The following is a 16226-nucleotide window of genomic DNA, read 5'->3' as shown; positions in this document are numbered from 1 at the left end:
AATGAGTTGATTCGCGCAATTTTGCTCCTTGCTTTTGTGGCGCTGTCCGTTCAGCACCGCAGTGCAATGCATTGATACTATTACTGTCTGGCTGCTGCTTTACAATCGGTTCATCCAAGGACACCCCATATCATTTTAACAGCACATAGTATTATTTCTAGTTGTCCCAGTTTTCTCATTTTCAAATAATGGACAACATGATCATTAATCGTGCTCTCTTTCCTCATTGTGAACAGATGACCAGGTCTTCAGCCAACAGGCTCCTCCTCCCGCTGGTCCAGCGAGGGCGCCACCACAGCCCCAGGCCGCGGCCTCCAGGTCTCTGCTGGCCAAAGCGAGCCAGTCCGGCCTGCGACCCCCGGGCTTCAGCTCCAGCCGCCTCCCCGCCGGCCGCCTGGCAGCTTTCGGCTTCGTCAGGAGCTCCAGCGTCTCGTCCGCCTCCTCGGGCCACTCGGGTGACAGCGCACAGAGTGACAACTATGGGACTGCTCACAGTGAGTCCAATCATTACAAAATCTGTTCGCACAAGTGCTCCCGTTTGTGAGAATATGCTGCTATCTATTGAGAATCCTCAAAGGGGCTTTCACAAGAACACCGTTATGATCGGCATGCGGTGCTCCTTGTTTTCCTTCTATCCTACCACGGTTTGCATAAACAGCCCCCTCCCACATTCATTATGTTACGGTTTGCTCCAGCCGGCCTTTCTCCACTCTGTATTTTCAAACAAGCAGCAGGTCAACAGCAGCTGAAGGGCTGCCGTTTAGAAAAGTGCATTTTCTGATTCACATGAGGACACAATATGAGGGATATTTCCAGTTTTAAAACATTGCCAGTGCAAGAAACCGTATCATTGTTGGCTGGGTATTATGAATAGACAAAGTTTCACTGAGTGTTGTGCATTTATTATTTTATTTTCTATAAGATGATTCTTGAGCTGTATGAGTAAAGGTGATTTATATCACATACTTACTCTATAAAAGTAGAAAACATAAATTTTCCCCCAACTGTGGAAATTCATTGGTACATATAATGAACACCTTCCCTATTTGACAGCTGAACTATGAAAAAATAACAAGACACATGTCATTCCCCGGTGTTATCAGTAATTTAAAGGGCTTGTTAGCGGGTGTGTGCTGCGGCTTGATTCAGCGTTAACAGTATGTTATAAGTAGTGCTCAATTTCGCAACCGTCAACAGCTGGAGCGCTACAAACAGCTGGGACTTCGATGCAGCTCGGCTGCCTGGTTGGTTAGTTGGCTGAATTTGTATCTGCATGGGTTTTTAATGTGACCTACATAGGGAGTGCTTGCTCTTCCTCTCCCAGTTACAGTTGACGTAAGCGCCTCCATTCTCACAGGCGTCAGGCCCCCTGTTATGTCATAACTCCTCCCTCCTTCCCCCCTAGTGTACATACTTTTTTTTCCTCCCTCTTTTCTCTCCCTTATTGGTTGGAAATGAATGCAAACTGTGCGGTAATGCGGGGGTGGCCCCCCTTTCAGTTACCATGTAAGAGGAAAAAAAGGACTCCCTTGGGTTTCCAGAACAGTGTTTGTAAAAAAAAGTTTTTGATAAAAGGTGAGCAAAAACTTATTTTTCTTTTTATTCCCTATATTTTCATACACAACCGTGATTGTCACAAGGTGAACATTCATTTCCTCCACCTGGTTTTGCAATGGAAGTTAATTTATAGACAATTATTTATCTAAACATTGTACTTTTAAATCTCCTCTTAACATTTTTTGAATAAATATTAAAAGCTGTGGCACTGTAGCAATTTAACTGCTTGAACTTAACGTTAAACTAATACCCTATAGCATCTAAGGTTAATCTGTGCTGTCACAATTCTAAAACACCAGCGTCAGTAATGAACAGTAATGAAGTGGAAACAGTTTCCATGACACGTGGGTGTTTGTGTGCCACCAACTGACGCTCGCAGCTAAATATTTTGATTTTTCTATTTCTGTTTTGGTTTGTTGGAGACAGATCCAACTCAAGTGACACTATTGAATTTAGCCCTCGCTTCACCGGAGATAATAGAATAGTTTGCACTGTGGATTGATGAATAGATTAATACATTAAATCAATAAAATGAGATGTGGCTGTACTTTTCTGGCCAAAGGTCTCTGATTAATTTCCAGGAAGTACATAACAGTTTAATGTTACTGTTATTTGTATCGATAGACAAACGTACACAATGTATTGTTGAGCTAAACTCATGTAAATATATTCCCAGCTGCTAATATTTATTAGTCCAGGTTTAGTCCAGTGTGATCTGTAGTCACAACGTGAACACACACACACACACACACACACACACACACACAAACAGAATGCAAAAGACTAGAAGTTGTAAAAGTCGAGCCTGCAGCACAATGTTCCCCGTACTGCTGCTCGGAGCGTGTCAAGACCGAAATGGAGTCAAGGATGATAGACACGAGAAGCAAAGGAAAAAGGGCCTTTGATGCTCATTTCTGTGGGTGTGTGTGACAGGCAGGAGGGGCGAGCAGGAACATTAACCTCCCCTTTTAACTCAGTATGGTGCTTTTTGACCTTTAGATGTGAGGTTTTTCAACTCGCTCTACTTGAACTTTCCAGACTAAACTGGGATGTAGCTTCTTCTGTCTCTCCTCGTGTGCGAGCATGTAGCCAGGGAGTTGTCAGATGTATTTTGGTCTGACCTTTATTTACAAAGACATTTTTTTTAAAAGCTTTAAAATCACCTCCACTTTTTTCGTGACCTGGATTCAATTGTTTCGTTTGATTGTTCGTAATGTTCCCTGCAAAATCATTACTGTGTAAAAAAATTGGCTGGATATGAAAAGAATTAGCAGGTGCTTTGACCTAAAAGGTTCTTGAAGGGTACTGAATGATGAGAAATACGGAGACTCTGTTCTTTGTCCCCATGGCAATTTGGTAAATCTTACAGATAATGGAAAATAGGCATGATATTTCACTAAAAAGTTAAGCTATTTTTTGATTCCAAGATATTCATCCAACAATAATTGCATTTTGAAATCTTGATGTTGCCCAAGGCAATGTGTAGAATATTGGATAATGTTTCTGAGTCACTGTACAAATCCAGTTGGAGTTATTCAAAGACGGTAATGTGTAAACCCTTTTCATTTTCTGATTTCCAGAGACTGTTTTTGTCAAATCTGCATGTATTTGTCTGTTGATGGAAGTACAGGAAGTATGCATGTTGCAATATTGATACTTCTACACCACTCTTGATCTTTTCTCCTTTTACTGCGCTCCAACTCAGATCAAAGAACATAAGGAATGAGCTCGTACACACGCTTCCATCACGGGTGATGAGGAAGCCGCAGCGGCCGCGTATCTTAACTCTGACGCAGAAAAGAAATGCTTCAGTTCCTCGTTTTCCCCATTGATCAGCGAGCAAAACAGACTCCATCAGGCCTCTGGATGACAGGAGGGATCATTTGAGGAATAGAGCGGTGGGGAGGAAAGGAGCGCCACGCTCTATTAAAGTGGGTTGAAGGAAGGATCCCTGGAGTTTAAACTCCCCACTGTTGTAGCTCGTCAACCCGCTCTGATCAATGTAACCATCACATGTGTGAAGGTGCAATGACGTGTCTGTGGAGACGCCAGAGGAAAACGACTTGAAATGGGAAAAGTTGACGACACATTTTGTTTTGAACCGTTGGATTGCCCAAATTATTAACACATCTTCTGCCTCGACCCCAATAATTTGACGTTCGATGGACAATTGTGCTCACAGCGTTGAATAATTGTATTTAAAAAATAGCAGAGTAATCCCTTCCCGCAGACACAGTGTCCCAGATATTTGGAATAATCCATTGAACACAAATTCAGAAATATGTTCCATTAAGTGTTTTTGCGGTGACTTTGAGCTTAACTGCTCTGCCCTTAATTGATTACTATCACCTGTTTGCATTATACATCCAGTGTACAATGGGTGTTGGTTTAGCATCGGGCCTAGGGGGGGCTACAGGTTACTCTATGTGACGTTGATGAGCCATTAACCCAATCCTCCCTTCAGTGCAAACGCTGACGTCTCCGATGGTGTCTCAGGCGTGTGCATCAGAGAGAGAGCGCTCATGCTTGTGAGGCAGCTACGGGGATACATCGTTAATTCCACTGTGATTGACTGACTCCATTACATAGCTGAGGGGGAAATCCAGCAGAGGGAAGCTGATGAAGCCTTTGAGCCACGCTTACTCCATAAAGGAAACTCAACCCCCCCCCCCCCGCTCCCGAAAAAAAACATTGTATTTTTAGAGCATTATCACCTGCATCGCTCTTCTCGTTCCGTGAAAATCAAATGAACGGAGGAGAAAAAATGAGCTGAGGGGAGGAGATGAGCTGAAGGGAGATGCCGTGATAAAAGCAAATCCAATGAGACAAAATGAGTTGAGGGGCGAGAGGAAGGAAGAATGCGGAAGAAATAAAAAAACGAGCGGAAGGAGAGATGCATGGAGGGATTGGCGCGGGGAGGAGAGTGGATGCTGTACCCCCAGATGCCATGGCTCAGATCTGGTCCGTGACTCACTGTGAGCAGATGGTTTCGGTGGTGCATGCTCGCACATGCACAGATATGCACAAACGTGTATATGCACACACAAACACACACACGCACACTAGAGAAGGAAATTAGATGGGCCAATTAGATATGGCTGCCACTCTGTGGGTGAGGAGAGCAAAAAGTAACATGGATGCTAACTGGTAAACTCACAGTATTTCATCCATCCATAAACACTTTCATGTTTAAAATCTGAATCATTTGAATGTCATACTCGTGATGCCGCTCGATGAATTCACTGGTCAGAGCGCCGCTCTGTTGTTGACCATACGACACGCATCCCTTCGCTGAGGCTGAACCTTTAATCTCCGGACCTCTCCGGGTTCTGGCAGAAGACCGGAGTCCTGTGGATGCTTCTGTCAGCTGTTATCTAATCCGTCTGCAACCAAGCTCTCAGCATGAACATAACTTTGTTCTCCATGGATGAAGCTTTAACCCTCTCAGTGTTTTGAGTTAAGACATGGTTTAGAAATAAAATAAAATTCTAAAACTGAAAAAGTATTCATGAATTAATCTATTTTACACCCACATCTTCACACTGGGCATGCAACTAGTAATAGATGATTTTGTATTTGAACGAAACTTGAGCGTATCATGCACTATAACACATGTTCGCTACTTAAAAAGTACACTGACCGAAAATATCTGCTTGTAGAGGCAGTTTGGCAAAAGATTTTCTTTAACTTTCCAGACATCTCGAGACGGGACGAGACTTTATTCATGCAGATTTTGTGTGGCATACATAAGCATTTCAAATATAGGAAAGACCACAGGATGAATGGAGAATGGTGTCCAGCTCTCTGTGTATGACTGACGGATGAACAGTGACAGCCAGACAGTTCAAAGCAGATCAAATCAATGGCAGGAAGCAATGATTAGCAAGCAGGACCAATTGTGGGCTCTGATGGAGACAAAACTTCAGAATTACACACTACGTTTCATGGATTGAGCGTCGCTGAATGAAGCTGACATCCGTCTGTGAGAACATGTAGTCTAATATAACTGGCGCGCTGAAGGTTAGCCACTAAAATCCGTTGTATGAGAACTATATATCCATTTAAACTCATTTAACATGTCTCTGTGTGGGATTGTAGTATTTTCATTGTTTACGCTGCTTCACTTTGCTCAGGAAGGCGTAACTAACAGGGATTCATGACAAATTACCCAAAACAAGCTTAATCCCAAACTTAAATTGTTAAGACGTGTATGTGGGTTTTAGTACATGAGTGACGAATGTGCTTGTATTATAAGGTGCAGAGGCGTGATGATAAAGTAAGACATACTAAATCAAATAGGTGCCTGAACTGAGACGAGTGCAAACTGCTGCAGCACAGCGGATACAGAGAAAAGGAATTGCTAGTGAAGCCCAGGACTTTTTAGACTGGGGAATTGGAAAACATGGCTAGTCGACTGCCTGATGCCATTTGCAGGACCATTGTGTTTATTCATATTATTTATATCTCTCTCTGTCTCAATGCAGTCGTTAACTATGTTTACTAATTTATTCACTTAATATAATAAGTGGAAAATAAGAAAAAAAAGCTGTTTCTGATTCTCCCACATGACTTTGTTGAATACCAAACCTTGTTTTTCATGCATGTAACTTCTCCGTCCTTCACATCCGATCCACCACCAGCCTGTCAGCTGTCTGATAAATATACAATGAGTCCATTTGTCCCAGATGCTGCTGTTTTTCTAAGCATACAGTGACATTTTAAGCGTTCCCCAGGGGCTATACATTTTTTGTAGAATAGCCATTTGTTTGGCATGTCAGACATGCAGTCTGTACAGTGGCTCCGGTTCACATCGGTTGTGTTTGCGTGTATGTGATCTGGATGGACTGAACCAAGATTAATTTCTTTAGGACAGGTAACTTGCAGTTATCTTGCAGAATGTGCTGATTTAGCTGGCAATCACATAATGAAACACCTGCAAGGTTTGAATCTAACCATTTTGCAATCAAAATAAACTTGCAAGCAGCTACATTGCCGTGTATTCCGTGTATAGACACACATACAAGCGTCAGCTTTAATAAACTGGTATTATTTTTGCTGTACGGTAAAATCTTCTCCAATAAAAAAGCCTCCCACTGAGTCAAGTCTTCATAAAACGCTCGGCCGGCCACTGGCTCCTCTTTGTCAATCTTTTTATATCCTTTTGTTTGCTTCTTCCTCATCCCACTCTGCCAGCGTCTTCCCATCTTTGTCGCGCTCTGTTATCCGTTATCAGGTGGCCTTTTGCCAATCAGTGATGCATATCAGCTTGCTTTTATCATTAATGAAACACATCCCTTCCTCTCTAACCCCCTGATGCATTATCATTCACATTCACAGCACTCCGTGTCTGGCAACCCGGGTGCAATCATTCGCTCTTCCTTTATTTATTCAGTACATACTGTATTTGACCCTTGACCTGTGTAATGAGCTTGTCTTCGTTCATATCAACTAGCAAAGGAATCTGTCAATTCAGCAAACGGAGCACCTGTCAAAGCATCAGATCAGATTTTTTCCCAGTCATTTACAAATGCAGTTTTTTTTAGATCCAATGAACCGATGGACGTTTTTCAATTGCTGAGTAAAGTAACAACAGAGCAGTTCTCTGTGATTGTAACAGATCTGGCCAGAAGACACTACTTGTGCCCTTGACTTGTTCATGACGAGGAAATACTGCAAACAGATACAGAACAAATACAGAGCTGCTTTATTGGGGGAAATCAGAAAGCCGACTGGCAAGGCAGAGAATGAACTTGATTCACAAGGCTCCTCTGGATTGTGCAGGGTTGGGGATAACATTTGAGAGCGCAAAACAATAATACCATTCACTATTTAAATGAACACTACACCAGCGCTGCTTCACTTGCTTTTTTGTTTTTTAAGAATTATTTAGCGTTTTCTGTTAATGACCACTTTGCACGGTTGGTCTTTTCTTAGGATGAAAGTCACGGTCTGCTGGGATGAACATTAGCTGCTGATATTCTTTGCCATCGATTTAATGTGTAAAGTTCCTACTCGCTATTTACCACAATGTCGGTAAAAATGCAGCAAATATTTTAGGAAGGAAATAAAGGAGTAGTTAAAACAAGCTTGGTGTGTTTCTTCACTTGCAGACCAACAGAAATATATGAATAGATAACGTGGTATACTATTATAATCCCTGGTGCCTGAGGGATTTAGCGGAAAACAAAAGAAAATGCAAACCCAAAGGAACCATTGTCATCGTATTTTTACCGGCTAATTGGGATATTTTCCCCCCCATCACATTGTCCAGCGAGCACTGATTTCTGAGGATGCTGAGAGATTATTGAGCAATCTCATGGCTTCTTACAAGCAGCTTGGTATTGAATTGTTCATCCCCTCTTGTCACATGAAGAAGGTGGAGAAGTGCGAGCAATCCTTTATGTCACTATTGATCGAGCAGATGAGCTTGATATACGCGGCGTGTGAGAGTGCACGTGTGCTTGCAAGTGTGTGAACTATCTGCCAGTCATTTAATAGATTATAGCTGTGGTATAAGCCAGGATGAGCGATGATCAGTGTGCAGATGTGTGAGTGTGCGCTGGATTTTCCTCTCTGTGTGCTGTATGTGCTCATGTGGAAGCGTTCCCGTGTAGAACATTTGTGTTTGTGGAGAATACGTGCGGAGTTGCAGGTTAACAAAAGGAGGATTGAGACCAACAGCAGCGAGACCCAGAGGTCACAAACCATTTCTCAGTCCAGTGAACCTTAATTCAGACATAACACAGCACCATCAGACCGCAGAAACACCAATGTGTGATTTTTAAATGGAAGAAGGAACAATTGGGATACAGCCCCTCAGAAAGGGAACTTTTTCTAGATGTATTGATGTAAATAAAAACACTAACAAATAACTGTGTGTTTTCCAGGTCCGGGCGCGAGTGAGGATCCTCCTCCTCACAGAGTGACCACCGGCCCTCCGTCGACCGATCACCACAGAGGGGCACCTTGTCGCAGCAGCAGCCTCCAGCCGCCCTCCACCCCGGCTCTCCCGCGCCGCTACCTGCCCGCCCAGCCGAGAAGTTCCCCTGGAGGTCCGTCAGAGATTTCACTGGAGAACAGCGCGCATGTCTTGTTTCAACCGCGAAACAATCTATAGTCTACAGTGTGGATTTTGTGAGGGTTTTTCCGTAATTTGGCTCGGACTGAATTCAGTTGAAATGTCTATTTCAGGTTGTGCAGAGACAATGACATGTGCTCATAAGTGAAGCGGGCAAGGAACTCACCCATATATGCAAATACAATCTGAGCGTCATGCATGTTAGAGAGAGAGAAGCCATTTTCCACCATGAACAGATTGTGTCCTACTGTCGCACGCTGTTGTCACATTTGGTGAACAATTTAATGAGCGGCAAACCAGACAGAATTTATTATGCATGTTCTGAAGCAGAAGAAAAGTCTGTCTCAATTGAAAACAACAGGTTTAATAGTGAGTACTTGCAAATCAAACGTTGTATGTTCTAGAAACCAAGCTTTGCACAAATGGTGAATACTTGACACGCCTGCGGCAGACAATCACAATCACATAGCCTCATATGTCTTTTCCTGAAATCTGCACATACGTCTTATGCATGTCAACAAAAACATCCGCTGTGTTCAGCCCCCGAAGGCTTCAAACAAAAACCTTATGAGCCCCAAAACATGTCACAACAATTATCTGCTAACAGCATGCTAACATGTCTAACCAAGAAACATTTAGTGTAATATAACGACATAAACATCTTACAGTTTCTTTTCCATCCAAAATGAATTGCAATAGGTGTACATGTTGTTTGTCTGCATCTTGCAACTAGCTGAATGACTATAAGCAAGATTATTTTGGAAGTGATGGAGGGCATGTTAATTTCTGTTTCATATTCTGATATTTGTTAACTGCTGCTTCTAGTTGTTGTGTTCAGCTGAGCCTCAGACCCCCCCAGCTGCCTCCTGCCAAAATGTATTAAGGTTTTAAAGTGTTGTTCAAGTACAAGTCCAAGAGTCATGCTGGGTTTCAGTAACAATACAGTGCCATGACTGTGTGTGTGTGTGTGTGTGTGTGTGTGTGTGTGTGTGTGTGTGTGTGTGTGTGTGTGTGTGTGTGTGTGTGCGCATGAGTCTGGGGTTCACTTGGCGGTAATGAGTCACTCTTAGAGCTACATTTGCACGACCACACTAACACATGCATGGTGAACACTGCCACACACACACACACTTTCTCTGCAGGCCTGAAGTATCTCTCCAGGGTTATTTGGGGGATTTGTTCAGGATCAGAGGCTTCTCTCCCATTACAGGTCTAATTACTTCATTTCCAAGGCCCCTCTCCATCTCTCCTCTCTGCTTCACAACAGATTCCCTGCTAGTCTCCTGAGACCTACTTCTTTGTTCACTATTAATCTTTTTATTTTCGTCTCACATTCATTGTTTTAAAATCCAGCTACTCCCTCTACTCCCACACACTCCACCTACTCTGCGACAGAGTTCTGGAACGTCTCGTCTGCAAAGTGTGTAATGTCGCAGTGAGCGGGGAGGTGATGTGCGCACATCTTGCGAGTGTGCTCTGCTTCTCTTTGACCCAGAGCCCCTTGGGACATACTTATAAAACGCAGCAGGGGTTGAGATAGCTGGAGATGAAAGCAAAAGAGATGAAAAATTAGGAGAGGGGAAAAAATGAGCAATGAAATGGAAAAAAGAGTGAAGATTTGGCTGGTAAAAGCTGACTGGTTTGGCGCTTCTGTGTAGATGTCAAAGGAGGTTTGATTGACATAATGTGATAGGAATAGCAGGTAGCTTTTTGACATATTTCTGTTACATTGACATTGTTGTTTATGATATGTTCTGTTTCAAAGTAAGCCCCTCTGATGGTTGTATCTGTGTTGATTGACAGTTGTCAGGAAGGAGTTCCAACGGATTTCAGATGTCACACATTCCCTCCCGTCCTCCCCAAAGAGGCTGGCGGTGGTTCCTCCGAAACCTCAGTCCTCAGGTGAGTCTTTCCTCTTGTTAATGAAAAAGTATTATACAAAATGCAAAAATGTCAATTGTGGCTTGACATCCTTCCCGTCCAGACAATCTGATCGTCTACTTTTCCAAACCTTTCAAAAAAAGTCTCCTTACATTTATCACCTCTTCTTGATCCACCTACGCTGAGAAGCAGCTTGAAATATCTATGATTATCTCCCTGCAGTCTGGACCTTTCTTCCTTGTTGCGCTACAGTGGTAAAATCATTTCTCACACAGGACTCAGAGGGCCTACACATCTTCCCGCGCAGAGATAACACTAACACACACCACCTCAGGCTCTCTGTCTTTGCTCACTTCACTGAGCACTAAAGTTTGGGTGTTACTGTCCTCTTTCCAGCATCATTTGTTTCAGTCCAAAAAGCCTCATTTTGTTTCAGTCCAAAAAGCCTCTCTGATTCTCAGCAGTGTAGCTTTTCGCTTCTTTACTTGGACTGACAGATTTTGAAAGTTGGATGCTCCCATTTGAAGCTGCATGTCAGCCTGTTGAAATGAACCTCATCAATAACCTTTTAATCACTCCTTGTCTAAGACATACAAATATATTCCTACATTATACTGGACTACCACGGTACTCAACCAATTGATGCTGTAACTGCATCGATAATTTACAAAAAGACCCTGATCGTTTATTTTTCTAATTTGATCCTGTCCATTCTTTGGTTATTCTTTCCAGTTTCCCGATTTTTAAAAATCATCAAGATGTAAAGCATTGACAACTACTTTTAAAAATGTCCCCAGTTGGTGAATGAGGATCAACGGCAACATTTACTGTTGGGTTGAAAGGTAAACAGAAGCACCAATGTTTCCCAATGTTTCCCCACCGGCCGCACTGCTCGCCCGGCTACAAACCCCCTCCACCCCCCAGAAGTTGTAAACCTACGGGCAACACTGAGCACACACTACCCACACAAGGTCGGAGAACCCATAATGTCCTCCATCACCTTCTCCACATTGTTTCGCATTATTATTCCTCCTCCATCAACCCCTCTGCCATCGTCTGCATTCTGCCTTTGCACTGAGTCAAATGAACTTGTTTAATATTCACTCAACTCTCTGTAACCTTTCAGGTAAACCCACGGATATCTTAGTGGGAGTGTGTGTCTCTGTGTATGCGTGAGCCTGCAAAAGAGGGAGACATAATTTACATATGACTTTTGGAAGTTGTTGTTATCGGTGAAATACCTTCAGGGCAAATACGCTGATGAAGATGCAGTAGTGAAACATTTGCAGACATTTTCAAAGCAAAGCCTGAATTATTAGATTCCATATAAACACATATTTTTTTTTTACCTTTTTAGGTTTAGTTTTTACATTTTCAAAGAGAAATTACATATTTTAGGTTTTACTTACGTAAATACAAATGTGTTTGATTTGTTCTTTGAGCTAAATTTTCCTAAAACGCCAAACTTTACAATAAAATTCCTTGAGGTACTTTGCCCTCCTCACTGAATCCTTTGTGTCTACACTCTCCTCTCCTGTTTTCCCGTAGCATTCCCCTCATTTTATCACACCCTCCCTCCCCCTAACCTATGTTTCCCCCATTACCTGGGACCCTGCACCTCAAGCCCAGCCTGCCGTTGTCATGGAGACGATTCTTCGTGCATCAGTAGGCCTGAATTATATGGTTTAAGAAGGTGATTTGGTGCTGGAGGGATTTTTTTTTGCTGCGTGCGCTGACATAGACAGGCTCAGGGTTTTTTTTCACTTTCAGTGTGAACGTATGTGGCCGGTAAATATACAGAAAACGTTTTGTCTATCCGCATCTGTGCTCGGATGCTGTGCATCGCCACAGGCTGGTATCCGCTCACACACCATGACAAGGTGACTTGCACAGAGGTTAATGGGCCCGCCTGTATGTCAACTGCAGCTTAACGGTTTCCGCACCCTCCACATGTCTTCCACGTGTTTGTGTTTGAATGGCCTTTTGATTACCTCAACCAGCAATGGCCTTTACTCAACGTGTCCAATGTCTTCACACAAAAATAAATACACATGCTACACTCATACAAGCATACAGGGTCTGTATGTTATTGCACACTGCAGCTCAATCATTTCTTGAAAATGATGACATTCTTTATGTGATTTGGTGGTCCATCATTAGGAACAGTGAACAGGCTTCCGCTGTAGAAAAGATTCAATTAACTTACTGTCATTTATCATGTGAGCAGTGTCATTAGCAATAGGTTAGGTCAAATATTCGTTTCCATACTCATTTATTTCAAATAAAGATGTGTCCTACTTAGATTAAATCCGTAGTACGTGACTAATTAATGCCACATGGGAGATATCATATTCTGTATGTACAATTTGAACATTTGTATGTGATACAGGCTGACGCAAATGTTTCTAAATCGATTAAATGGTCAATGTTGTTTTTTTTCTCTCTATACAGTCCAGTCTGGGCAGCGGCCCGCAGCAGCAGTGCGAGGGTCAGCTCCCCAGGGGTCCCCTCCCCGCGTGGCCCCCCTGAGGCTGCAGCAGGAACAGCAGGAGAGCCTGCAAAGAGAGAAAGAGGAGGCTCAGCGGAATGAGAGAGAGAGGCAGGCTGAGGAGAGGAAAAAAAATGAGCTGAGGGAAGAGGTGAGTTGCCACGAAAATCCGCAGCACCGATTGGAGTTTGCAATATTGCATTCTATTTTATTCTTTGCCACTTAGGTTCAGAGGCTCCAGGGACACTGTGAGCAGCAGGAGAGGCAGCTCGGGGCCCTAAGAGAAGAATTGAAAAAGACTTCCTTGGGTCTAGAAGCCTTTATTATCACCACTCAGCACTACTGCCTCAAGGTAGCCAGCTTGAATAATACAGTCTATGCAAATGAATATGTCATGTATCATAAGAAGGCTTTCGGAATTATTTTCCAACAATCCAATCTCCTACTGTGAGTAATGGTGTGGAGGTTAATCTATGATCCTTTGGAGATAAGAGGCAGGTCAGAAAAAATGCTCTCACGCACATGAATTCCAGAGCCCATACAGTATTAAACATGCGAGGGGGGATGACACTTCGTGGTCCTCGAGATGCACAATGAGCCAGAGGGAGGAGGGTCCTCCAGAGTTCAGTGTGTCACTGTGCTGGTTTCATCCAGCTCTCTGTGTCTTATGGAAGGATTTGAGCTCCGAGGTGTGATAACTGTCGAGGGACTGTCTGACTTCTTCGTGGTCACTGTCTGTCTGAGTGCTACGACCACCAGCCCTGAGTGCAGATAAGGCCAGCTTTAAGAGCAGAACACGTCCGCTGTGTGTCTACCTGTTGGACTGGGTTTGAGCTCCCTCTGCTGGCATTAACCGCGTAGACGCGGACTACGGTCGTGCAGCTTCATTACAGTTTAACTTAGCGAAGCCTTTATATAATGTGTGTATATAGCCATTTTAAAATGATGCATTGGCTGGAGTTACATACTCGTTGTGAGCATGTGGGCATGATAATATGAGTATTTTATAAATACTACTACATGATGTGAAAATGCTGTGTATTTCTAATTTGCATTTTTCAGAATAACACTTCAAAGGAAAATCAAAGGAAATTGTCAATGGCAATGCTAAAGATCAGAGAGGAAATGGGTGAGTGAGAAGCAGCATTTGAATGCGCAAATGAAAACACCTCCTCGATCCCAACAGGCAGCAGCACAGGTGCTATGACACCAACGATGGTCAACAAGAAGAGTGGATTGTTTGTATTAAAAGGATTAATGAATCGTACACTCCATAAAATGAATGACATGTTATCACCACCTCGATTAAATGAAAATCAATTGAACCCTGCAAGTACACTCAAATGTTTGCCCCTCTGAGATAACAAGACACACTCCGCTTCATGCACAGCCTTGAATTCAGCGCAATGGGAGAGGCTCCGTTGGGAGAAGACAGCGCTGGAGGAGGCCTTCGAACGGGAGCTGCAGGAGCTGCAGCAGCAGCAAGAGGAAGAGCTGGCCGCTGTGGAGGATGTGCTCAGGAAGTGTCACTCGGCAGAGGCGGAGCACCTGAAGGAGGAGCACCGGTCAGAGATGGAGGAGCTGAGGACTCAGCAACAGGAACAGGTGGAGGAACCAAACCTGGGTGTTGTCACAATGTACGGCTTTGAGAAGTGTCTTTTATATGTGTTTGTGCGTTAGATGGAGGAGATGACAGTCAACCAGCGGGCCGCCATTCAGGAGCTCAGAGACATGCATAACATTACCATGGCAACGCTGCACGAGGAGCACGCCCGTACAATGAGAGGTGGGCTTTCAGACCTCGGTTAAAAACTACAGACACACTATTTGAAACAACATCAAATCTCCTCTCCCATTCTGTTCATGTATCTGTGTGTGTAGACTTAAGGAAAGCTCATGAGCAACAGAAGATGCTTCTAGAGGAAGAGTTTGAGAAACTCCGGCTTTCTCTACAGGTATGTTGTTGTAAAAACCAATCAGAGTTATTGGTGGATGCACACGGACATGTACTGAGTGTTTGTTTGCGTGGCTTCTGGATCAGGATCAAGTGGACACCCTCACATTTCAAAACCAGAGCCTGAGGGACCGAGCCAAACGATTTGAGGAGGCTCTGAGGAGGAGTACAGATGAACAGATCGTTGTGAGTTTGCTTATTCTCTCTAAGATAAACATACACACACACTCATAGACCATTCCCTAATTTTCTCATGGCTTCATGTGTTTGGAACAGGACGCTTTGGCTCCATACCAGCACATCGAACAAGACCTGAAGAGCTTGAAGGAGGTTTTGGAAATGAAGAACCAGCAGATACACCAGCAGGAGAAGAAGATCTCGGATCTGGAGAAAGTGGTGGGCTGAAAACGGCAAACACAAGGGTCTGGATACGCATTGTTGGTCAGTGTTTGTGGTGAATGAATGTCACATTGTTTCTGCGTTTGTATTTTCAGGCCCAAAAGAACGTGTTCCTCGAGGAGAAGGTCCAGGTTCTGCAGCAGCAGAATGAGAATCTGAGGGCTCGTATTGAAAACAACCTAGTCATGTCCAGGTAAGACGCATTCAATCCCTACTTTTTAACCCCTGGATGCAGGGCTGTAGTGGAGGGTAAACGCACGTAAACGCCGTTTACGCACCTCTAGAATTTGGAAATAGCGTTTACGCACCTATAAATAGCGTTTACGCACCTCAAAGTTCCCTGCGCCTTGTATTCTTCCGTTGGAATAATCTGAAATAAACTTGGTGTAATTTTAAAACAGCTAAGACTACGTTTCCTATTGTTGAACATATAAACGCCGTAGTCTGAATCATTTTCATCTGCGCTGTATTTACGGTCTGTGAGCATCCAATCAGTGCCTTGCGGCTGCAGCAGCGACACCAATCAGGATCCAGGAGGCACATACACGCTGTGGATCAGCCCAGCGGTCCCCAACCTTTCTTACCTCACGGACCGGTTTCATGTCAGACAATATTTCGCGGACCGGTCGAGAAGGTCCGACGGGGGGGAGGGGGGAGGGGTAGTAGTCGTCGCGGGCGGAACGATCGACGGGGGGGGTGTAGTCGCGCGCTCTGTGTTCGCTGGTCGTGCACGGTAAAAGAAAAACACCTGGTGACACGTAGATTAGAAAACAAGTCAGTTCTCAATGTGAAAACAAAACATGCTTTATAGGCTATTTATGATGACATAGGTAGTACATGAGTGTTCCTTTAACTTATGTTGTCAGTGT

General features: G+C 43.6%; 1 protein-coding gene across 2 annotated transcripts in view; it reads left to right on the top strand.

Annotated features, from left to right (window-relative positions):
- Nucleotides 1-16226, top strand: part of mtus2a (microtubule associated tumor suppressor candidate 2a) — a 40336-nt gene that overhangs the window by 20096 nt on the left and 4014 nt on the right. For both annotated transcript variants that reach the window (XM_040182968.2, XM_040182969.2), the window contains exons 4-15: nt 237-494; nt 8445-8609; nt 10439-10537; nt 12968-13155; nt 13231-13356; nt 14067-14133; nt 14395-14609; nt 14685-14790; nt 14886-14959; nt 15046-15144; nt 15235-15354; nt 15453-15550. In XM_040182968.2, coding sequence (XP_040038902.2) covers nt 237-494; nt 8445-8609; nt 10439-10537; nt 12968-13155; nt 13231-13356; nt 14067-14133; nt 14395-14609; nt 14685-14790; nt 14886-14959; nt 15046-15144; nt 15235-15354; nt 15453-15550 — 1615 coding nt within the window. The remainder of the gene's footprint in view (nt 1-236; nt 495-8444; nt 8610-10438; nt 10538-12967; nt 13156-13230; nt 13357-14066; nt 14134-14394; nt 14610-14684; nt 14791-14885; nt 14960-15045; nt 15145-15234; nt 15355-15452; nt 15551-16226) is intronic.

The sequence above is a fragment of the Gasterosteus aculeatus genome, chromosome 7, assembly GCF_964276395.1.
Source record: "Gasterosteus aculeatus chromosome 7, fGasAcu3.hap1.1, whole genome shotgun sequence".
In the NCBI taxonomy this organism is placed as follows: domain Eukaryota; kingdom Metazoa; phylum Chordata; class Actinopteri; order Perciformes; family Gasterosteidae; genus Gasterosteus; species Gasterosteus aculeatus.
The sequence above is the reverse complement of the archived record's forward strand: the minus strand, read 5'-3'. Positions and strand labels throughout refer to the sequence as shown.